Source organism: Pogona vitticeps, chromosome 12 (assembly GCF_051106095.1).
Source record: "Pogona vitticeps strain Pit_001003342236 chromosome 12, PviZW2.1, whole genome shotgun sequence".
NCBI classification, from domain to species: Eukaryota; Metazoa; Chordata; class Lepidosauria; order Squamata; family Agamidae; genus Pogona; species Pogona vitticeps.
This window is the reverse complement of record NC_135794.1, coordinates 10,312,086-10,335,504: the sequence shown is the minus strand read 5'-3', so window position 1 is coordinate 10,335,504 and position 23,419 is coordinate 10,312,086. Positions and strand designations below refer to the sequence as shown.

Below are 23,419 nucleotides of genomic sequence, written 5' to 3'. Positions count from 1 at the left end.
CCAGAGCTGCCGAAGAAAATAGCATCCCTTTGCTTACTTTGCTCTTGATTATTTCTTTAAATGCATGAGATTGTTAGTCACTATCATCCATTGTGGTTCCTTCTGTAGTAGATTTCCTGTCCTCCTGAGTTGCGGGCAATGGGATGAAGCAGTAGGTGGAAAACCTATAGTATGGGGATATTGCAACATTGGCTCACCGATCCTACACATTATGCAAAGAACCCAGCATAGGGATGCTATCTGCTATTCCCAGTTACACCCTTGGAGATACCCTAATGGTTAAAGAGAGTCTGGATACTTTAACTGATATTTCCTAAGCGATTCTGCCACTGTCAGAACTACGCTGTCTAGGTATGATGGGAACTGCAGCCCAACACATCTCCAAGGAGCCAACACATCTTCTGGTGAAGTCTGCAGTTGAGCTTCAGAGACCTTTTTATCCAACAGATATGAATAGGCCTGTGTGAATCTGAGCCCAGTATAAGAAGTCTTGGTGCCTAAGGCCCGATATTGTGATGCCTAGCTGTTGCCAAAATTGAAACAATATTTAATTTACATAATGTGTCTGACATGCGGCTGGCTAGATCGCTCAGTGAGTTGGGTATCTGGATGTGAAAGCTGTAGATCAGAATTTTGATTCCTCACTGTGCTTCCCAAGAAAAAAAACAGGCTGTGTAGCCTTGGGCAAGCTGCGCGGTTCCAAAGCACCCCCAAGGAGAAGGATGTAGAAAACCACTTCTGAGTGTTTTGTATTTAGAAAACCATGGAAAGGGTCACCGCAAAGAGAAAGTGGCTTGAGGCTATAGTTTCTTAATGATCATTGTCATCTGACATGTAGGAGCCACCAAATAGATCAAATGGCTGTGCAGGCTACTCAGCATCTTCCTGAAGAATTTAGAAATCATTGGGCCCTGGTTTCTGGGAAGAGAGAAAACTGCTTTACATTAGACCAGGAAATTTGGACCATGGAGCCTCGTGTTGTCTGATGTGGCTGGAAGTGGTTTTCGAGGGGTTTCAGGTAGACAAAATCCTTTCCCATCCAGAACTATTCTTTTCTTCTTTCCATGCAAAGAAGATGCTTTAGGTACGGTTCTCAGATTTCACTAAATGTTAAGGTGTTTTTTTTTAAATGAAAATGGGGGGGGGGGGTGAGGTATAGTCAGGGTGCTGAATTTTTCTGTCAGTCCCTAAATCCTGCATCTCTGTTGTTCACAAAATCCGTGTTGTCTTAGATAAGCATAGGATTGTTTTCACCCAGATTTACTGCTGGGCTATTTGTGTTCTGCTTTCCAGAAAACACAAACACAGCCATATTGAGCCCCTCAATCGTTCCCTCCCTGAGTTTATTTTCTCCCCCTTCGTCCCCTTTGAATCACAAGCCGTAAGAACGAATCGGTTGCTTTCCCTGGTGTGGGTGAGAGCTCCTCTAGTACATTGGACAGCTCACTGCTCCAAAGCAGCCTGGCTGGAAATTCACTGATGTTTCTTCCCCCGCTTCGCCTCGCCTCCTCCCACACAAGCAATGAAATCTAGCTTCCTTTATGGAAAAAGGCTCTGATCTCTTCCACAGCAAAATATGGATATGCCCCTCCCCTTCAATGTGATCTGATTATCTGTGGAGAAAGTCTGCTCCAGCCCTGGTGTTTGAATGAAAAGCTGCACCGACAGTCCCCTGCACTCAAAGAGCAACAGGCCACAGCTGCCTCCACCCTCCTGCAAAACGGAGCTTTTAGTCCTACTGAAAAGGCAGCTTTCTATATAACCAATTGAAAACTACTTCCAGCCTCTCTGTGCCTTCCACAAACACTAATCAACTCAGGAAAGGTAGTTTCTGGACTACCGCTCCCAACTAGTTGTAGTTTTATAAAATGTTTCCAAGATCCCCAGCCTGAATTTCTGGATGCAATTTTCTTTCATGGGGACTCAACAGAACTGTGATGTAAAGCATCGTTCAAGTCAGGAAAGTGTTCTTAATATTAATAACTTTGTGCTGTCAAGTCAATTCTGATTTATGGTGTCTCTTTCTAGGGTTTTCTAGGTAGAGAATTACGGTACTCAAAAGTGGTTTACCATTCTTTTCTTCTGGGGGGCCATCTGGGATTGTGCAGCTTGCCCAAGGCTATATAGGCTGGCTTTTCTGGGAGACACAGTGAGGAACTGAACTCCCAGCCTTTGGCTCTAGTCCCAGATACCTAGTCCCTGACTAAGGAAGGTACTGTACCTATTGGATTGTCCCAGACAGGAAGTGCCACAACTGACTTCCTGTTTGATCTGGGACTCTGCTCTTCTTGCAACACTGCTTTTGAAAATTCTAGTTCCTCCTTATATAGGGTTGAAGCCAAGGAAGAAATTTGTGTTTTCTTCTTAAGTTCTTGATTGCAAAATGGGCAAGCATGAAAGTGCTGAGTCATAGCATTGCTAAAACTACTCAGCATTTAAAGCGTTCAGTGCATGTACTCTACCAACATGACCTCCAACTCTAAGCTGGCTGCATTGCCAAAACAAAAGTGCTACTTTGCATGTACTGTAGATAGACAGACAGATGCATAGATGGGCCCCAACAATATTCTCCTTCCCTGGCTGGATGTCTTGATATGCAAAAGCATCTGCCTGCTGAGCCAGCATTTGGGAGTTTGATTCCTCAGTCTGCCTTCCAGGAAAAAAAGCCAGCCTGCATAACCTTGGGCAAGCTGTCTATGTAAGGGAACGGGAAAAAACCTTTTTGTGCTTTATGCTTAGAAAACCACAAGAAAAGTCACCATAAAGAAGAATCAACGATGGCATCTGGTTATCAGCATCAGCACCACAACCACCCCATGTTGTCCTCACAACAACACAAGAAAGCTTCCTCAAGCTTACTCCCAGGCTATGAAAGTCCTTTCTAAAGAAAGCCGGGTGGGCCACCATTGTGCCGTCCTGCCAGCAAGCAGACATTTTTACATAGGCAGGCCTTGGGTTGTTGATCAGCTGCGGATAAAGAACCTTTTAATGGTTAGATGTAAAACTCTATGTCTGTGCGTGTGTGTTTACACAGGTATTTAAATTGTGTTAATTCTGTGTGGTTTTAATTGATACCTTATAATGTTGTTTTAGTATTGTTACTCCCTGTGTTTCAAAACTACGTTTGTTTTTAGGCCCTGCAAAGGAGGAAGGGAGGAGATTAGATAAATAACCCAGTAAACTTGGTCAGTCTGAGGGAGAACATCTTGCACAAATGTAACCAGTGAGGTTCAAGGCTCATTGGGGACTTGGACCTCCATTTCCCACACTCCGCTAATTGGTTCACCACACTGGCTAAACGTTGTTCTCTTTAGGCGTCAAGAGTTCAGTCTCTTGTGATATGCCTATATGGTATCTCTTCCACTATGAGACTTGAAGTGCATTCTGCTGTGAATATTTGAATACATTTGCCAGGAGGGGGGAGCATAGGACGCTATCTTAATCTAAGACAGATTATTCATCTGGTCCAGCCCAGTTGTGTCTACTTTGACTGGCAGTGGCTGCCCAAGATCTTTGACAGAGAAGGCTTTCCTCCATCACTTGCCAATTAGCCCTTTTATCTGGTGATGCCAGGAACTGACCCAGAGGAAAGCCATTTCCATGCAAAATATATGCTCTGCCTGATCTGTGGTCCCCCCTGGGCTACCCAGAGATATTTTGCTGCTTGGGACAAAGGGCAAGAGTTATTTGTTTTGTATTTATTTTATATCCCACCTTTCCTCCAGTGAGCTCAAGGCAGAATACATGGCATTCTTTCTTCCAATTTTATTTTCACAACAACTCTGTGAAGTGGGCCAGGCTAAGAGAGTGTGACTGGCCAAGGTTGCCCAATGAGCTTTGTAGCTAAGGAGGGATTTGAACCCCCGTCTCCCGAGTCCTAGTCCTGCATTTATCCACTATACCATTGACTCCACCTCTTTGGGATTTGCTGCCACACCTGAAAACCTCAGGCCACTTTATGGGGTGCAAGAGCCTCGTGGCGCAGTGGTTAAAACACTGTACTGCAGCTAAAACTGTGCTCACGACCTGGGGTTCAAATCCCAGGTAGCCGGCTCAAGGTTGACTCAGCCTTCCATCCTTCCGAGGTCGGTAAAATGAGTACCCAGCTTGCTGGGGGGCAATGTGTAGCCTGTATAATTAAAAATTGTAAACCGCCCGGAGAGTGCTTGTAGCGCTATGGGGCAGTATAGAAGTCCAATAAACAAACAAATAAATAAATAAATAAATAAGATGGGTGGTTGCTATTTTTCCTAGAGAGAGGAAAGGCTGGAAGTGCTAAAAGGAGCAGCAGGAAGGAACTGCCACCATTGCTTCTCAGCACCTGCCCTCCGAGCCGGTTGCTTTCTTCTGCCCGATGGCTGTGATCCCTCCTGTGCCCACTCACCGTTCTGGACTGTGATTTCCAACAGTTTGAAAATGGGGGGGGGGGGAAGAGAAGCTAAATGTGTGGAAGGATGGGAAACAACTCTCCATATATTTAGCAACTAAAATACATGCCAATTAAAAATAGTTATTTCTCCATATCATAATTGTTGACTGCCCCTCACCTATATCTCAGGTGACACCTTCAAGACTCTCGTTCCCCTGCCTCCTACAAGTCTGCAGGCATATTCCAGTGCATTTATGTTGATACCTGAAGATGTCTTTCTTGGCTGTTTGCATTGCCTATAGAACAGATAAACTTCTAAATGTCACCTTTTAGAGGAGGAACAGAGAGCACAGTCCTATGCATGCTTGCTCCAAAGTAACTCTCACTGTTTTCACTAGGATGTGCTTCCTGATGAGGTTGGAATCCTGTTCACATTTACCTGGGAGTAAATCCCACTGAACTCACTGGAGCATAATTCTGATTGGAAATAAAGAAGATTGTGCTATAGGTCTGTTTAGGTCTGTTGCTTTAGAGGGTCTGTTTCCCTCTGTATTTAGAAGTGTGTACAACAGAAAATAACAGGGCATGTGAGAGCTTTGCTCTTCTCAGTGTGGAAAACCAGGTGTGCAGGTGGAGATGGCTGACTTTCCCCTAGGAAGTATGTGTGTGTGTTGGGGAGGAGGGCTCAGAGGTTGTGCCATAGACCCTCCTGGTCTTACTGGTGGTGAAGCAATCCGTGAGCTAATAAGAAAAATTGCTCCAGGCAAGCTGAGGCCCTCTTTGCTGGCCACAGGGCCACTTTATTTATGTTGACACTTATTGTTGCACCATCAGTGTGGCACAGATTTGACAAAGGAACCACAGCTAGGTTGGTGTTGTGCTTCAGCTTAGTCCTTTTGAGTAAATATGAGGAATGGAAGTTGGGAGACCTGAGTGTACATCCTCACTCAACCACGAAGCTCACTGGGCCAGCCTGGGTCAGTCATCATCTCTCATCTTGACCCAAAGTATCTCACAGGGTTGTTGAGAGGATATAGTGGGGAGGGGGGCAACATTGGGCACATTGAAAGAAAGGGAGCATACAAATGTAACAAACGAATAGCCAAAATTCAGCACAAGAGAGCCAGTGAGAGCAGAAAAGGAGAAACAGGTGTAAACATTTGCTTCATTTGATGTGCATAACATGGTGTTTAGAAGCACCAAAGAGTCCTATGGCACCAGAAAAACCTACCATTGAGAACTGCAGCGAGGACTTTATTTGCTAGCTAAGGAACAGGCTGAACATTATGAATTTTCTTATACTAAGCCACACCATTTCAGCCAGTGTCTGAGGTTGTCATTGACCAGGATCCACTTCATGAAATGTGTGCTTGGTTCTAATTCACAAAAGCTTATGCCGGAATAGATATGTTAGTTGTTGAGGTGCCACAAGGCAGTTCTGTGTGTTTCCGCAACAACTAATCCCTTTAAAAGTTTTAATAATAAATAAGTGAAGTCAAGACAATTCTGATTTATGGTGACTCTCTTCAGAACTTTCTAGGTATGGAGTACATACTCAAAAGTGGTTTCCTATTCCCTTCTTCTGGGAGCATCGTGGAACTGTGGTGCAGCATGCCGAAGGCCACACAGGCTGGCTTTTCTCACAGGAGAAAATTCTGGGGAAATCAAACTCCCAACCTCTGATTTTGCAGCTAGATACCTTAATTCACTGAGCTATCCAGACAGCCTGCAAATTTTACTTTAGTGCAATTTCATTAAGTGTGTCAGGCAAAAAGAAAAGAAAAATATAAAATAAAGAAGACAAACACATTGTGGCACCTTAAAGACTAAGTGCTAAGTGTATAACTGTACCCACCAAATGTTTTTTGCCTGTATCTCCCATAGTCCCTCACAATTGACTATGGTAGTAAGGACTGATAGGAGCTGTAAGCTAAAACATCTGGAGGAGCACAGTTACCTGTTTCTGTAAATAGGGGTGAAATTTATATTTATATTCCAGTTTACATTCCTAACACACCAACCAGGGATTGAACTGTATAGAAAACAAGGAGATTTATTTCTGCCTGGAGCTGCACTGCAAAGAGACGTGCCACAGACAGGGGCAAGATGGAGAATGAGTGGCCTTCTGAATGCTATTGGACTACAGCTCCCATCAGCCTTTATCACACGCTGGGCTGGTTAGGGCTGATGGGTGTTGCAGCCCAATAACATCTGGAGCTCTGCATTCCATAGGCCTCAGGTGAAGCTTCCCAGCTCAAGCTGACACACTTTTTTACTCTGAAGTAACTCTCACTATTCAAGGGGTTTTACTCCTGGTATAAATTTGCAGTCTAGATATTTTTCTTTCCATTTCCACCCCCCCCCCAAAAAAAAACCTGCAATGTGGATAATACAATGAACTGGACATTCAGAACCACAAGACACCTGTTGGTGAACTCGTCCAATAAAAGGCACTCTTGTGACGTTATTACAGCTTGTAGGGAAAATGTCAGGCTTCCCTTTTTAACCGAATGTGTAATCTCTAGAGGTTCATTTTTAGAAGAGGAGTGTGGGCTCATGCTTGGATGATTGGACTACTAGAGCGGCACCAGCTGGCAACCCCGCCGGGCCAGGAAGGAAGCGCACTTGGTGCCTTGGGATCGCGGCCTCTGAGCCTACCTCCCAGGCTTGTTGTTCGAAAGAACGGGGACAAGGGGCCAGAAGGAACCCTGGAGCCAAGGGCAGTGCTCGGATCTAAAGAATAGGAGGAGCTGGCGAGGAGTTTTGGAAAGGACGTCCTGTGACCGAGGGCATGCATCTTCTGGCCCCCATCCCGCCCCGATACGTTTATCCACGCTGCCCCCCGCCCCGAGCAAGCGGAAGGCCAGCTTTCTGCCCCCCCCTCGCGCCTTCCACCTTCTCCGTCCACAGTCGCCAGGTGGCGCTCGTCTGGCGTCGGCGGCCGCAGCTGTTTGTGGATGCCGGCATCTGGTTTCAGCGGGGGGAGGCGGCCGGCGGGGCCGCGGGCGGAGTGGCTGCGAAGCGCCCGAGGACACGCCCCCCCCCGCCCCAGCCCAGCGCCCGCCCGCGAGTGGAGCGGCAGCCGCGAGGGGGGCTTTGCTAACGTGGCCGGCTCGTGGGCGACCGGGAGCCCAAAGCCACTCCTTCGAGCGAGCGCCCCCGCCCGAGGTTGGGGACGGGGCGGCCCGGCCTTGGCCTTGGCTTCCCCCCGACCCGGCCCGCCGCAGCCCGGCCGGGACCGTTTGCAAGCGGGTCCCCCCCCCAAGGAAGACGCCTTCGCCGCGACCCCCACCCACCCACCCCCGCCCCCGGCCATGCAGAAGCTGCTGCAACAGCTGCCGGCCGGCGCGGCCAGCCTGGTGAAGGGGCAGCCGGCGGGGCCCGGCGGCGGCGCGGAAGCCAAAAGCCCCGTCTTGGTGCCCGACGGCTCCCCGCAGGCTTGGTACAGCACCCTCGAAGGCGACGAGGCCAGGCTGCTCCGGCCGCCCGACCAGGAAGGAGGGCCCCCTCCGCAAGAGAGCGGCGGCGGCGGCGGCAGCAGCCCCGACGGCAGCCCCGCGCAGCCCCTACGGTAGGGTCGCCGCCCGGCGGGAGGAAGGTTTGCTCGGCGGGCGGGGGGGGGGGAAGCTGGCGGCCCTCCGGCCGAGGCCAAGCTCTCCCCAAGCCTCTCGGGTCGAGCGGTCTTTGTGTCTCTATAGAGAGCATCACGAAGGGGCAGGGGCCTTCGAGGGACCCGAAGGCAGGCACCTGCCCCTAGGAGCTTACAGAGTCAAACTTGGCGCCAGGAAGGTGGAGGGAAGTTTATAGGAAAGTTTATATTTTGTCGTTGTGCACCTTCTAATCGGAACTAACTTATAACAACTCTAGGCGGGCTTTCAAGGTAAGAAAGATACTGTATTTAAGGAAAGGTTTTACCAGTTCCACTCCACCAGTGAGATTCCATGGCCGAGTAGGGATTTGAACCCAGGCCTCCTGAGTCTAATCTCACTGTATCCACTGCACTGCAAAGAGTATCCCACCTTCCCTTTTAAGGATCCCTTCCCCATCTAGCTACTATTTTAGCTCACAGAGTCTACAATCCAGTGTATGCTTACATAAAATTAAATCTTGTTAAAGTCAGCAGAATATACCTGTAAGCTGAAATGGGGCTGTGGCACTCACCCATTTTGAAATATTTGGGTACTTTCCACTTTATCCCTCCGTCTGTCAGGCCATGCAAAGAAATGGGGAAATCAGGTAGAATGGCTAGTTAATAGTATCCCATCCTGGTAATAGAAACCTTGGTCAATCAATCATTTGCATTTTAGTCGATTAGCATAATCTTCTACAAAGAAGAAAAGCAATGGATCTAAAGGGGGGAAAGTGTGCTTTGCATATTTTGGAAGGATGCCTCTGTTGCTGGAAGCACTATTTTACAAGTGGCATTTCTATTTTTTTTTCCCATGCAGTGGGGAGCAAGCCTCTTCTAAGATGATTCTTGTTGTTAGCAGTTCTTATGAATAGTTTTTAGTTGTTAATTGGGTGGTCCTTTTCAGTTCAAAATGTTTGAAGTGGGTTAAGATAACTCATTGTTCCACTAAGCCTGCAACTCAATAATTATGTGCTGTCAAATAAGTTCTTACTTAGGGTGACCCTTTTTCAAGAGTGTTCTAGGTAGAGAGTACTCAGAAGGGCTTGACCATCCCCAAACCTACATAGGCTGGCTCTTTCTGTGATGCGTAGTTGGGAACTGACCTCCCAACCTCTGACTCCACAGCCAGATACCTAACTCACTGAGCTACGGAGAGTAAGTCCCACTGAGCATTTTGGGATTTTCTTTTGGAGAAATATGTCCAGTGGGTTAGAGCACCTGGCAGCACAGCTAGGAGCTTAGGACATGACACTCCCCCCCACCAATGGTGCATCCTAAAAAGAACAGCCATTTTAGATCAACCAGATCATGTAAGGCTGACAAGGTTACATGACCTGCCACCTGTGTAGCCTTGGGCACACTGCACAATCAGAAAGAGGGACTAGTAAACTATTTCTGCATACGTTATACCTAGAAAACCCTATTAGCAGAAAAAACTTATTAAATTATTATTAATGTAACAGCTCTGCCTAAAACTAATTACTTTTTAAAAGGCTTGTTTGTTTCCTCCGTATCCTGCCTCTTCTCCGATGAAGTGAAAGCTGTATACGCTTCTCTTCTTCCTCAGCTTTATCTTCACAACACCCCTATAAAGTAGGTCAGAGTGACAGAGGAGTAGTGGGTCCACAATCCTCTAGAGCTTCATGTTTCACGGGTCACTTTGAGCCAGATGCCTTAATTGCCAGTCCGATGCATTGTCTTCTGAAATAGAAGAGGGGAAAATGTGTGTAACCTCCAGGGCTTCATGTACCCCCCACAAACACACACCAGTGCAGCCTAGCCTAGGGGCCTGGAGAGAGCTGAGGCTTCCCTTTAGAACCTTGTGGCCACACACTTCTGTGAAATTATTTGCTCATATTCGTAATGACCAGATAGGCGGGGTATAAATAAAAAGAAAGAAAGAAAGAAAGAAAGAAAGAAAGAAAGAAAGAAAGAAAGAAAGCTTCCTTCTGAGGTGTTTTTAATGGAGGAGATTGTGGGTGGAATTATAGAGCTCAGCCTTGGTTCTTTGAGTGGCCTTGAAACATAGGCTTACACCTTGCTCTAGTCTGCTGACAGAGTTCTGAGAATACATAGAATAAGATATACAAGGGAAATTTGTATACTGGAAGGTGATGGTCTAAATAAAATTCATGGTACAAATAAAATTCAATATATATTAGCAGCAGAAGGATATGGCTCATGGCTGTTTCCTCATGTGCCAACGTTCTGACAAGGGTTTTATGCTGTGGACCTTTGATAATGTGAAGGGGCACATGAACAGCCGTGTTGTGTGTGTGCCTCCCTCTCCTAGAGATAGGTCGGCCACGCTGAGGTCAAAGATGCTTAGGAGCTGAAAGAGTGGGTTCAAAACCTCATCCTCCCTCATCACTGAATGTGTGCTTCTGGGAGAGGCATAGAGTAAGAAATTTAATGTGTCGGATGGACGTATGACAGTCGCTTTTGGTTTCTTCTCATTTGAAATCTCTTGCCATTGGAATATATGTAAATTGACTCACTTTTTTGTCACTATTTAAAGGAGACATGAAGGAAAGTGATTAGAGGTTGCAGGAGGTGCATAGAGGAAAAGATGCTCAAACAGACCTGGGTGATTGTGGTGAGAATATTTCAGGCCAGCCCTGCCTGCCATTGGGCTAAGCGAGGCAGCCACCTTGGGCACCAGATGCTGGGGGGGGGGGTAACATAACCTGCCCCTCTTCTGCTCTCCCTTTGAGCCCAGGGAAGTCATTCTCTTCCATTGGTGCAGTGGAGAACCATTTTCCAAAGTTAAAGTCAGGTTCAACTGCCAGCCTCGTTGGCTTCTGTCAAAACCATTAGGGAGCTGTTTTGGCACCTGATGCATTCATTGTTGCCCAGTGAGTTAAGTTGGGTCACATAAGAGTGGCGTAAGTGGGGAGAGGACAGAGGAATTGGGGTGGGGTGGGGGAGGAATGCCTGTGTCTGAGCACATGGCAACCCTGGTGGCTCTATGCTAAGCGGGAATGCCTTGCGTTTCCTCCTGCCTGAGGAAGAGCAGCTGGAGGTTGGGGCAGGTGGGTTGACTCTACCAGCAGCAGAGATCAACAGGTGGGGTGCTGACCTTCCCAGCAGCAAATGGTGGACCCTCTAAATCAGTGGTGTCGAACTGTGGCCCTCCAGATGTTCTTGGCCTTCAACTCCCAGAAATCCTGGCCAGCAGAGGTGGTGGTGAAGGCTTCTGGGAGTTGAAGTCCAAGAACATCTGGAGGGCCACAGTTTGACACCACTGCTAAATGTTGGCACTCCTGGTCAAAGCCCAGTTGCTTTGCCCTTATTACAGCTGGGGCTTCTCTAGATGGAAGGGAGGAGGTGCCAGGGCACCCCTTTGTATTGGCCAAAGCTGGCAACCAGCAGCTTCCTATGGGGTGGGGGTGGGCTGCAGTCTGGCTGTGCATGCTATGGTCACCGCCAGGTGCTCAATGCCTGGCCTGGTCCCCTTAATGTGGCCGAGCCTGGACCCCCGTAAAACGCCTTGTGTTGGTGTTGCTGTGGCAACTGCCTCTGAGCCCTGGCTTTTCTTTCTCATGCTGCTGTGACTGAATTCCTGCTGGGGATAAATATTTCACAGGCTGCTGTGGGGCTTGGATTCCTTCTGGGTGATCAAGTTTCTCTTCATGCATCTGTCTCACCCATGTCTTTCCTCTTTTACTCACCTGGCACTTCTCACAGGGAGAGGAGATGGAAGGATTCTCATCGGGCATCAAGGGGCCGTGTTTGCAGCCCACAGCATTCCCTGGCCTTTTCTTTTTCAAGCTGTGAACTTTAAAGTTAGCCACTTCTAGATTTTTTTCCTGCATTTTCAGACAGTTTCGGTAGTATGTACAGGCCTCAGAAGGTTGTTGCTGCTGTTGCTGTTGTTACGTGGCCTTCAGTTGCCTCCAAATTATGGCAACCCTATGAATGAACGGCTTTTTAAAATGTAACGTCCTTAAGAGACCTGCTCAGCTCGCACTAACCCAGGGCTTTATGGAGTCGGTCCATCTAATATTTGGCCTTCCTCTTTTCCTGATGCTTTCTACATTTCCCAGCCTTATTGTCTTTTCCAGAGAATTCTGCCTTCTCATGTTGTGCTCAAAGTAGGACAGCTTCAGGTTCAATATTTTTTTTTCCATTTTTCTCCTGACATGATAGCAAAGATATCCGAAAACTGACTATAGCAACTAAGTTTTTGAGTGAACTTTTCTTGCTCTACAGAAGCCACCTTGACTAGATTCCTGCTCATTTCATTGTGAGTCAGAGTCTCCAGATGTTCTTTCACCTCATAAAAACAATACTGATTGATTTTCATACTTGTTTTCAGTACGTAAGATCACATCCTGTTTTATCTTCCTATTGATCTCCAATATAAATCCAAAGGGTCATTGTAGAGACAGATTGTGATCACCTATGGAAAGAAATAATCAGTCTTGTCACTGCACTGTGATGGATTGGGAGAGATGGTGCACACAGACAAAATTTATGTGTCAAATGGAGTGGTTTCCCAGGCTGGAGAATAGCAGTGCTTCTTCAGAGCGCTGAGAGATTACAATCTGTAGATCACAGGCTCCCTGTTTGCAGTTATTTACTTATTTATTCCTTCAACTTGTTTACCATCCCATAGTGCATAGCATTCTCATGGCGGTTTACAACAGTAAAAACAGTCGAATAATACACAATGCAATACAAATACACAGTTTATATCAATAAATAATTAGACCTTTGCCACAATCAAACCTGATTTTAAAGAAAAAGAAGCAGTTTGAGATAGTTGCAAGGAGTCACAGTTATCCTGCATATTTTAAAATATGCCTGTTCCTTTCTGACCAATGAAGCATCCCTTAACACTGGAAGGAAACCAGGATCATGATGCTTCTGTAAGAAATATATGCAAGCTGCTGATGAAAATATTGCGTTCATCGAGATCTAGTACTCTGTCTGTAGGTCCAAACAGGGATGGGCAAAATTATTCAATTAAGTGAGTTATGTTTTTCAGAAAGTAATTTCAATATGCTCTTTTTCTCCATGCATGCAAAGAACCTGATAGTTTTGGTAGAAGCAAATAAGCTTTGTTTCCTCTGTCTCCTAATTGTCTCAGAGGTACAATGGACAAAGTACTCGTTTTTCCTCATGGATTCAGTTCTTTTCTCTTGGTGCAAGCTGGCTTTTCTTCTCTTCTTCTCTCCCCCCTCCCAAATCAAAGGAGGGTTATTTACTTACATTGTGACAAAGGAAATTCTGGAATTTGTGGCTCCTCTGGTGGACACCCTGCATTTGTTAAGTAGGGAGAAGAATCAGCTTCATGGGATATGAGTGCCGCTCTGGAGATGGTGAAGAAAGCAGTTGGGGGGGGGGTCTGGTCTAAAATCGGGGTCCTTGCAAAGAAATCTCTGTGTGAAGCAAGTGCTTTGTGAGACTAAGCAAGTGAAAGTAGTGAGCTGATTGTGAGGAGGCCGTGAGGGTATAAGGAGTGCTTCAAGTTTACAATCGATAACTGACATGATGTGGAGGCTCTTTGTACTGAAGCAAGCCTCTCAGCAATTTCCATGGAACAGAAACGCACCATTGATTACCTCATCAATGTTACTTGACCATTTGTTACCTCTCCCCACATGAAGACCACAAGAAGGGGTTAAACATGTTTGGCATTGACCTGTATCTCATAGAATTGGGGTTGGAGTAGAAAAAATCTTGGTGGTAGGGAAAATTGATGATGTTGGGCATCAGGGCTTTGAGAGGCTATGCCAAATATCTTGTAGGGTCACCCAGTTACAAGAGCGTTGTAACTGCAATCCCCTCCCATATACTTAGTGACACACCCCCCACACACACCCCAATGTAGAGGCAGAGAGGCTTGTTAGTGCAAACACTCCATGCAAAGTAAAAGCAGGGATCAGTTCTCTGTAGAAATGAGCAACCTGTATTTACCTGTTTGTGGAAATAGGCCACCCTCACTGGCACAGAGGACCCCCCCTCCACTGCTAACTGTTATGTACATTGGCTACCGAAGAAGGAATAGAGGGTTCAGATCTGGCCTAAGCCTGAGAACAAGGAATGTATCTCAGCATTACTTGTATGAAGATAAAGAAGAGAAGGTTATGGCCCAGAATAAGGGGTTTTAAAATGGGTTGCATGCTTTACTCTGAATATAAAAAGGGGACACATTTCACAAATTGCAATCTAAATAGTATCCTCTCATGTTGTTGGACATTTAGGCGTCATAATAAACAGACAAGTATAAAGTATATAGCAGGAGCAAAATGAACAATATTGTGACACCTTTTGTTTTTGTTATATATGTTGAAACACATTAACATTGCTGCTACTTTGGCTATAAGAATAACATATGCCTTGTTGTTCTGTGACGGCAAGTAGGAACTGACTTATAGTGATCCTTATAGGGCTTTCAAGGTAAGTGAGATATTTAAGGCGTGTCTTAACCAGTTCTACTCACCCAACCAGTTTCCTTGGTTAAATGGGGATTCGAACTCTGTTCTCCAGAGTCCTAGTCCGTCACCCTATTCATTACACCATACTGGGAACCTAAACATATACGTATCTTAACCCCACCCCACCCCCTTTATTATTTTTTATTTTATTTTATTTTAATTTGTGCAGTTAGTTATATGATGAGTTCCAAATGGCCAAGTTTTATTTTCAGGTGCATCGTTTGGGGGCAGCTGCCTGAAACTCTTAACAGCAATCAGAGTGGTTATATTGACTCCACAAAGGGTATACTGTACAGTTATCCCTTACACTACAGTGGTGCCTCGCTAGACAGTTACCCCGTATGACAGGGTTTTTTTGCTAGACATTCGCTTTTTGCGATTGCTATAGCGATTCGCAAAACAGTGATTCCTATGGGGGAATTTCGCTGGACGATGTTTGGTCCCTGCTTCACTAACCGATTTTTGCTAGCCAACAATTTTGACAGCTCCCTCCGTGCTCGTGAACGGGACCTAAGCTTCGCAAGACAGCGATTTAAACAGCTGATCAGCGGTTCGCAAAGAGGCTTTTCTATGGCCGATCTTCGCTAGACAACAACGATTCTTCCCCATTGGAACACATTAAACAGGTTTCAATGCATTCCAATGGGGAAATGCTTTTCGCTAGACAATGATTTCGCTAAACAGCTATTTCAGTGGAACGGATTATCATCATCTAGCAAGGCACCACTGTATTGCAATAGCAATATAATAGTTATGCTTTCATTACTAGAAAAAAGGAACTGTTGACCAGTAACTCATGTTCCTAATGTGCTGTTTCGAAGTTCTAATTCTGTCACACAGGTGTCTTTGCCTGTGGAAGGCAGAAGGAATTGAGCTCTGAGCTCAGACTGTGAGCCACAGTGATCCCAGGTTCAGTCATATCCGCACCTGGTCAGCATAACAACTGCGGGATAAAATGGAGGAGGTTTTGAAGTGCGATATAAGAGGGTGAATTCTTTCATTGGCACAACTGTCACAAAGTTTGCACTTACATTCTGTAAGATTCCCAGTTATCCCACTTGCTTTATGGGATTTGGCCCCCCCTGCCCATTCTCTCTGTCATTGTGAGAGTGCTTCGGCACACTCCACTCTTTCCTTGAAAAAAAGGCCTCACAAAATGATGCTAGTTTTAGCTGCCATCACTCCATCCCTCTTATAGAATCCTGGGATGAGTGGTTTGCTAAACTATAAAACCCAGAGTTCCTTAAAAAATTAATTAAAATATAATAATAAATAAATGAACAAACCTCAGAGTTTCATAGGATAGAGACCTGGCAATTAAAATGGCCTCAGGCTGCCCTTGTGGTAGGAACATTCTCCTCGGGCCTTTTGTCCAATGGAAACTCCTCTTCTGAGCCGATAACAAAGCCATGAACTACAGTACCCTCGTTTTTTGTGGCCTTGAAGATCATGCTGTGGACTCCCCTCCACCCCCCCCAGGTTTCCTTTGCCACCAGCTTCTCTGTGGACCCGCAACTCCTCTTTCATATCATCCTTTCCCTGGCATGAAAGTTATGCTGTGAGCAGAAGGAAGCTTCTAGGAGACGGCATCATATCTGTGCTTGTTTCCTTGAGCCTCTGCAGACCAGAGAGAGGACACTCCCGAGGGGTCAGAGGTTCTGTCAGGAAAGGTTGGAGTGTCCTGTGTATATTTTCTAGCTCACTCCCTAATCCTAAATGGGACACTGAGACAACCTTGGGAGTCTATATTTGGTGGATATGAATGCCCGTATGGCAGGCTGAGCTATAGGGGACACATTTTCCTCCCCCTCCCTCCCCCTCGAAGTGCATGGGAAGGGCCTGTCTGCCACAGTGAACGGAGTGTGGGATAAGGCTGGACATTGCCTGTTGGCTCACTTGGTGACCCTGACTGTCTCTCAAAGTCAGGCCATGCCGGAGGGTTCCTGGCAGCATGAAAAGGGGAAGAAGAGCCATTTGTTCCCCCTTGAGCTCCTTAGATGAGGCTTGTGCCTATATGTCCACCTAACAAGGAACAGAGAACTAAGGGAGGGAAAGTCCGGTTGCTTTCGCTGCATGAGGTTATTCTCCCTGCACCTTCCAATTCAGGATGTAATTCCATCCTCAGAGGGAGCTCTGAGAAGTTTTATAAAGCATCTTCGGGACAAGCTCCGGTGACAGATTTCACCATTGTTGTAGAAGCTGTTCTTGAGGCTAGATGAGAAGATAAAGTTGCTTATTTGATTAGTGAATAGCTTAATTAGCAATGCAAATTACGTTGCTCCTTCTTTCACTGAGAACTAAAATAAACTTTAGGGGTGCTGTTGGTTATCCATTTATTGCATTTCTGTTCCAGCTCCATTCTTGTAATACAAGAAAGTATTAGTTATTTATCTCCTTATTCCATTTTGCCCATGTTATCTTTACGTTAAGTAAACCAAACTGAAAGGTGGTGGCTGTCCCAGGATCGCCCAGTGAGCTTCATGGCCCAATGATGATTAGAACCAGATTCTCTTCCTGCGTCCCAGTCCAGCCTTCTAACCATTGTATCGCACTAGTTCTCCCCAATGGACTGTTAGTCCCAACTGGGTTGGGGCTGAAGATGGTGAAGAATCACTTTCCTCTGCATCACTTTGCTTATGCTTGAAGAATCCTTGGTCCTCCAAATAGTTGGTACTTCGATCCCCCAAAGTGCCAGCATGACAAGGGGTGAAGAATTATGGGTATTGCAAAATATCTGGAGAAAGGCAAGGTTTCTCCAACTGTGGTCATCTAGAATGATTCTAGATATTAGCAAGGAAGAGTATGCTTGTTCACTCATTTACTCTTCCATCTCCTCTGATTTGCATTTCGCATGTTATCTTTGTGATCTGTTAGTTGGACCGTTGCCCTTAGCGTTGGGTGGAATGGCCTTGAAACTTTCATGACATTAATGGGAGAGCGAGGTGGGTATAGAATGCTGCAAGTCTGTTAGCTGCATTCTTTGTTGGCCTCATCTAAAACAAAACAAAACATTTTCTGTAATCTGAGAGAGGAGCTTTAAATCTCCTTCCATAACTACTGTATTTTTCTGTGTATAAAACTATACTTTTGTCTAAAATCTTTAGAATAAAAATTGAGGGTCGTCTTCTACACGGAAGGAAGCTTAGGAGAAAAAAAAACAAGTGGAAAGGAAAGCAGGGATCAAAGTGATCCTGTAGGGCTTTGATCCCTTTCCCCCTACACTTACTAAGTCCCACTTAGATTTCTTTTTTTGGGGGGGTTAGAAAAGTGGGGGGCGTCTTATACATGGGGTCGTCTTATGCACAGAAAAATACAGTACTTTGCACATTTGGCCAACATAGTCGCCAAGTCCATTCAAACTTCTGCCAATACATGGTAGTCTTTCAAGCACCATGAGATTCTACTGTGGTCTGCTGCAACTAGAATATATATAAATTGCCTACAGCACCAGCTCTACCAGTGGGTAAAGTGGGGCAGTCCCCTCAGGCAGCAGATTTTGAGTGTTAAAAAGGTGCAGTAAACAATCATCTTTTCAATATATTATGCTCTTATTGGCAGATACAGGGAAAGAGACATTTATGAGATTTTTTTTCCTGCCTTGAATTCTGAAACCACATGGTTGGGCTATAGAAATACTACACATCATGACTTTTGAAAAGAGTGGAAATGCCTGCTTCTGGCAGCCGTGTTGTGGGCCAAACTCTGCCTGATCACAGCTCTGCGATTGATCGGCTGCCCTCCAGTGACTAAAGCCTTTGGGTGTTTTTTTTTTCAGACATGATGATCTGAAGGAGATGCTGGACAGTAACAAAGATTCCCTGAAGCTGGAGGCCATGAAGAGGATTGTGGCGGTGAGCACCATCTTCACAATGGAGCTACGGGGTGAACATCAGAAGTTTTCCTCTCAGTGCAAACTTCAGCCAATTAACTTTGCTCCAATGCTTCCAGTTCTTTGCATCTGCTCTCAGCACTTGACCAGTGGCCTGCTAATTGTAATCCTCAAGCTTTCTTCTGGCCTGCCGTCCTTTATCCATGTTGTACTACAACTCCCATCTTTTCTACCCATCATGCCACTGTCCATTTTGCCTGGGTGATGAGATTTGTAGTCAGTTTCATCTGAGACTTTGCAACCCACATCCGGGAGGTGGCTGGCTGCATGAGGACGTGGCATTCTTTTGGCGCTTAATAAGCCTCTATTCCAAGTGCGAAACCAGATAACATTTGATGTGATTGAGCAGTTGCACACAGTTTCTAAAAAGCAGGCCACAGCTGTGTGTGGGGGTAATATATAGTCCCTGCATATTTCTACTTTTTGTTAACACAGTAATTCATACAATTGCTAATTGGTTAGTCTCATGTCTGGGATCCCAACCTGTCCTCACCATTCAGACTACACAGCTTCCTTTCTTGTATGAGGGGTGTGTGCTCTTTCACTGTAATTTACAGATCCAAGTAACAATGTTTCCCCGTAAAATTTTAGAAAGTTTGGCATGGTTGGTCCTTTTGTCCTCTCTGTTTACCCATCACCTTCCTTGTTGGGGGGGCATGTCATTACTTCAGTTTGAATAGGCTGTTCTTGTGGCCCTGGAATGGCAGTGGAGTATGGGACATGTGATGCTATGTACTTGCCACATAGGATGCTGGAGGGTGTAACTGGATACTGTATAAGGAGAAGAGCAGCTGGCTAAATGGAGGGAGTTCCTGGGGTGCCCTGACTTTTTGACTAACTACCCCCCCGCCTCTTCTGCTGCCCCCAGATGATTGCCCGAGGCAAGAATGCATCGGATCTCTTCCCAGCTGTGGTGAAGAATGTGGCTTGCAAGAATATAGAGGTAAGGAATTGGTTTCGGACAATGGGATCTGTCTGCCCACTGCCCTGTCTGTCTGTCTGTCTGGTTTAAAATAATCATAAATTTAAAGTGTTATGCAGTCTCAAAGACTTGATACAAAGGGAAGAGGAACAGGCAGAAAAAAAGGTAAGTGAGGGTGTCATCAGATGGGACTTTGTCTCACCATTTGGTCTGCTTTGGGGATGGACTAGCTTGGGGATGCGTCTTCTTCTGGTGACTACATGACGTATCAGCAACTGAGAACCAGCCCATCTCTTATCCATGCCTTCCCTCATCCTTCTGGGTCCCTGACAGGTTTTTTTAGTGTGGATGTGATTGCTCCATTTTGGTTTGGTTTGGGCATGTGTGAAAGCCAGGATTGAACCAAAGTGGCTGTTGGTCTGTCACTTTACTTAGCTGCTGCAGGATCTAACCATTTATTAATAAATTGGAAGCTTTCTCCTACTTCCCTGGGGAGAGGGAAGAAAATAGAGGAAATAAATTTTGTTTTGGTTTTTTAAAAAATAAAATCCCTTGCAATTCAGTGTGGAATTGGTTGCTTGGCACTGCTAGGCCATTTGAATGTAATTTTTTGTTTTTTAAACTGAAAGTTTTCTCCTGCTTTTCCAAGCACGAGGATCTCTTTTTGTTATCCCCCTCCTTCTGATTAAATATATTTGCCTGAGGTGCATTGTGTTTTCTTGCCCCTAAATCACCCTGTCCTTTCATGTGGATGCAAGGATTGCTCCAAACGACATACGTACCACGCCTCAAACCCTGATCCAGCCTGTTCCAACTGGCCTGTCTAGTCATTTCCTAAGAAATAAATCCCTTGCCATCACATTACATATGATAGTAGGACAGGCCCTATTATAAGAAAGCGAAAAGGCCACCTCAAGGAGTTGGTCTGGGGTCTCATGAAAGGATGGCAAATTATTAGTTATGCCATTTATTTCTGTGTATTCTTACTGCCAGGGCAGGGGAGAGATGCTTGGGTTATATTCTGCCCCAGATGCCAAAACAGGGCATAGAATGGCTATTGGTAGAAGGAATTCTGGGACTACAGGAAGGAGCCCAAAGAGTGGTTGGTTCCAGGCAGGCTGATAGAGAATGCCTTGATCTGTTCCTACGAGCAGATAGGATCAGCCAGGTGGAAAGTCTGCCTTTGCTCAGAAAGCCATAGTGGTAGACGAGGCAGAAACTGGGGGAAGTTAACATGGGTTCTGAGGAGAGCCTGACTAATGGTGCTATTTCTGTGGCAGGTGAAGAAGCTTGTCTATGTCTACTTGGTCCGATATGCAGAAGAACAGCAGGATCTGGCCTTGCTCTCCATCTCTACATTCCAGCGAGGACTCAAGGTTGGGTGTTTTCATGCTTGTGGGAAGGCTGAGACGGATTTGGTTTTTCTCCTTGGGAGCTGTCTAATGAGGGTCTTTTGCTCCATGGTGGGTTCTTGAGGTGTGCCGCGGACTGGGAAAAGGTGTATAACTTGTTGGCAGTAAATCCACGTGTATCCTCGCCAGCTGGTGTCTGTCTCCATCAAAGGCTATGTTGGTCATGTGTAAAAAAGGAAGAGCCTCTTCTTTTCTCTTCTGCAAGCTGGGCTTTTTTTTTTGAAAACAAAGCAACAACCAACCTGTGCTGCCTTGCCACTTCTAAACACTTCAAGTGAGAGGAACCAGAATCTCTTGCTTCCCTTTAGAAGAAAGAACATTTAGGCTCTTCTTCTTCCTACCATTTCCCAAGAAGCTACAGAATCATGGAATCATAGAAAAGGGAAGTTGGAAGGGGCCTACAAGGCCATCCGGTCCAACCCCCTACTCGATGCAGGAATACAAATCAAAGCAGATCTGCCAGGTGATTATCTAAGTTTTTCTTGAATGCATCCAGCGTTGGAGCACTTGCCGACTGCTGAGGTCACTGGTTCCAATGTTGTGCTCCTCTAACAGTTAGGAAGTTTTTCCTGATATTCAACTGAAATCTGGCTTCCTTTAACTTGAGCCCATGGTTGCGTGTCCTGCACTCTGGGATGGCAATGATGCTGTTTACTTCCTACAAACCTATTTCCAGGTGATTAGGACACCCACATTCCCGTGTACTCAGCTTTCCATCCTTTTCAGGCGAGTAAAGTGAGTACCCAGCTTGCTAGGCGGGTCAGTGTGTAGCCTGCATAATTAAATTGTAAAACCACCTAAGCACTATAGGGCACTTGATAAGCAGCACATTTTGCTTTTGTAATGGGAGACTGTGCAAAACACTTTATTCTCCCTTATGAGCCTGCCCAGATTTTGGTTGTTGCCTAAATTTTAAGAGCTTAGGAGGAAACTTCTCTGAGTCCCAACCATTTTTGGAGACGTGTTTGATGAGGCTGTGTAACAGGGCTTTTTGGGAGACTTCTCCAAAGATTGGACCACCCTGTCAAGAAAGGATAGGCTGTCACCCCTCCTCCCCCTTTCCTCCTTTGGCCTGAAGACAAGGAACTTTTTAATCCAGCAGGCATTTGGCATCTAGCTGGGTTATACCTATGGGCCACAGGATATTGTTTCTTTGCAGTAATGTGGTTTTAGTAGTGTTTTATGTTTTAAGAGGGCTTATTTTGGTTTGAATGTTATTGTCAGGCAGCTCAAGTGACATACTTTGGCAGAAGGACAAGATGTAATAAGTAAATGTAATAAGTAAGCAAATACTGTAATAAAATGGAAGCAGCCTGTTCAGTTTCCCCCATGGATCAGTTTTGTACTCATTGCTTCATCAAGGTGAAGATTTTGACTACACAATAAGTCCTCTTTCCTAGGAACTGTTATTGTGGTAAAGGAACATTGTGGTGGAGAAAGTATTTGTTAATATGTTAATTATATTTATATTTATATCCTGCATCCCCCCAAGGCGGGGATGAGCACCGCCCCCTAGAGTCGAACACGACTGGACAAATATTGTCAAGGGGAATCCTTACCTTTCCCATTACCGGGACATGGTGGCGCTGCAGGTTAAACCGCAGAAGCCTCTGTGCTGTAAGGTCTGTAGATCTTCAGCTGTAAGATCGAATCCACGAGACGGAGTGAGCGCCTGTCACTTGTCCCAGCTCCCACCAACCTAGCGGGTTGAAAGCATGCAAATGCGAGTAGATAAATAGGGACCACCTTAGTGGGAAGGTCATGGTGTTCCATGTCTATTTGCGCCAGCCTTGTGACCACAGAAACTGTCTTTGGACAAAACGCTGGCTCTATGGCTTGGAAACAAGGATGAGCACTGCCCCCTAGAGTCGAACACAACTAGACAAAAATTGTCAAGGGGAACCTTTACCTTTACCTTCCCCCCAAGGCAGTGCAGGTATGTCACCTGGCCTCTCCCCACCTCAAACCCCTCCTGCTTGAGAATGGCCCTAATTTTGAGTGCCTGTTCTATACTTCCTGTCTGCTGCAGGATCCCAATCAACTGATTCGAGCCAGTGCCCTCCGAGTTCTCTCCAGCATCCGTGTGCCCATCATTGTGCCCATCATGATGCTAGCCATCAAGGAGGCAGCATCAGACATGTCTCCCTACGTGCGCAAAACGGCAGCTCACGCTATTCCCAAGCTGTACAGGTAAGTGGAGCCTTTTTCTGCTTTTTGCCTTCTGAGCCCAGCTGCAACTTTAACAGTGGGGGGAAGGACCTCTTTGGTTAGACTCCTTGATTAGAACTGGGCAGTGTCAGCTGTCATTGTGGGGGATGGGATTCTGGGGAGTTGTCTTCTAAAACAATAAGCGTATGACAAGCCCACAAGGAAGATAGGAGAGGGTTAGCTCTGTTGCTGCCCAACTGGTATCCACCCAAGCGATGGAGAGGACTGAAGACTCTTGGCCTTCACCGAAGAGAAATGTGCCAGTGGAAAGCCTGTCTTCGGGCAAGAAACCAGTGAGAACCGAGGCCTCTGATAAATTTATTAAAGCCACCAAAGTTTGGCCTTTAGAGAGAGTGCACTTCCAACAGGTGGCTCCTGCTGATATGGGACAGGTGCAATGCAGGAGCAACTCTTGAGCAGTGAAACAGCTAAAGGTACCAGCAGCCTTGTTTTTCAGAGGCTTTGTTATAGTAGCAGTTCTTGTGTTTTTCTTTCATAGTAGTAGGCATCCTTCGGTCTCGAGAGATTATGGTAAAGTGCTCTGA

General features: G+C 45.9%; 1 protein-coding gene across 8 annotated transcripts in view; it reads left to right on the top strand.

Moving 5' to 3' along the window:
• The window catches only part of AP3B2 (adaptor related protein complex 3 subunit beta 2), a 64,526-nt gene that overhangs the window by 2,558 nt on the left and 38,549 nt on the right, over positions 1 to 23,419 (top strand). For 4 of the 8 annotated variants that reach the window (XM_078381108.1, XM_078381107.1, XM_078381106.1 and 1 more), the window contains exons 1-5: positions 7,316 to 7,940; positions 18,219 to 18,294; positions 19,201 to 19,275; positions 20,535 to 20,630; positions 22,696 to 22,856. In XM_078381108.1, coding sequence (XP_078237234.1) covers positions 7,327 to 7,940; positions 18,219 to 18,294; positions 19,201 to 19,275; positions 20,535 to 20,630; positions 22,696 to 22,856 — 1,022 coding nt within the window. In that variant the 5' untranslated portion in view covers positions 7,316 to 7,326. Of the gene's footprint in view, positions 1 to 7,315; positions 7,941 to 18,218; positions 18,295 to 19,200; positions 19,276 to 20,534; positions 20,631 to 22,695; positions 22,857 to 23,419 lie in introns of those variants that run through there. The other 4 variants (XM_078381111.1, XM_078381109.1, XM_078381113.1 and 1 more) reach the window with 1 other exon arrangement.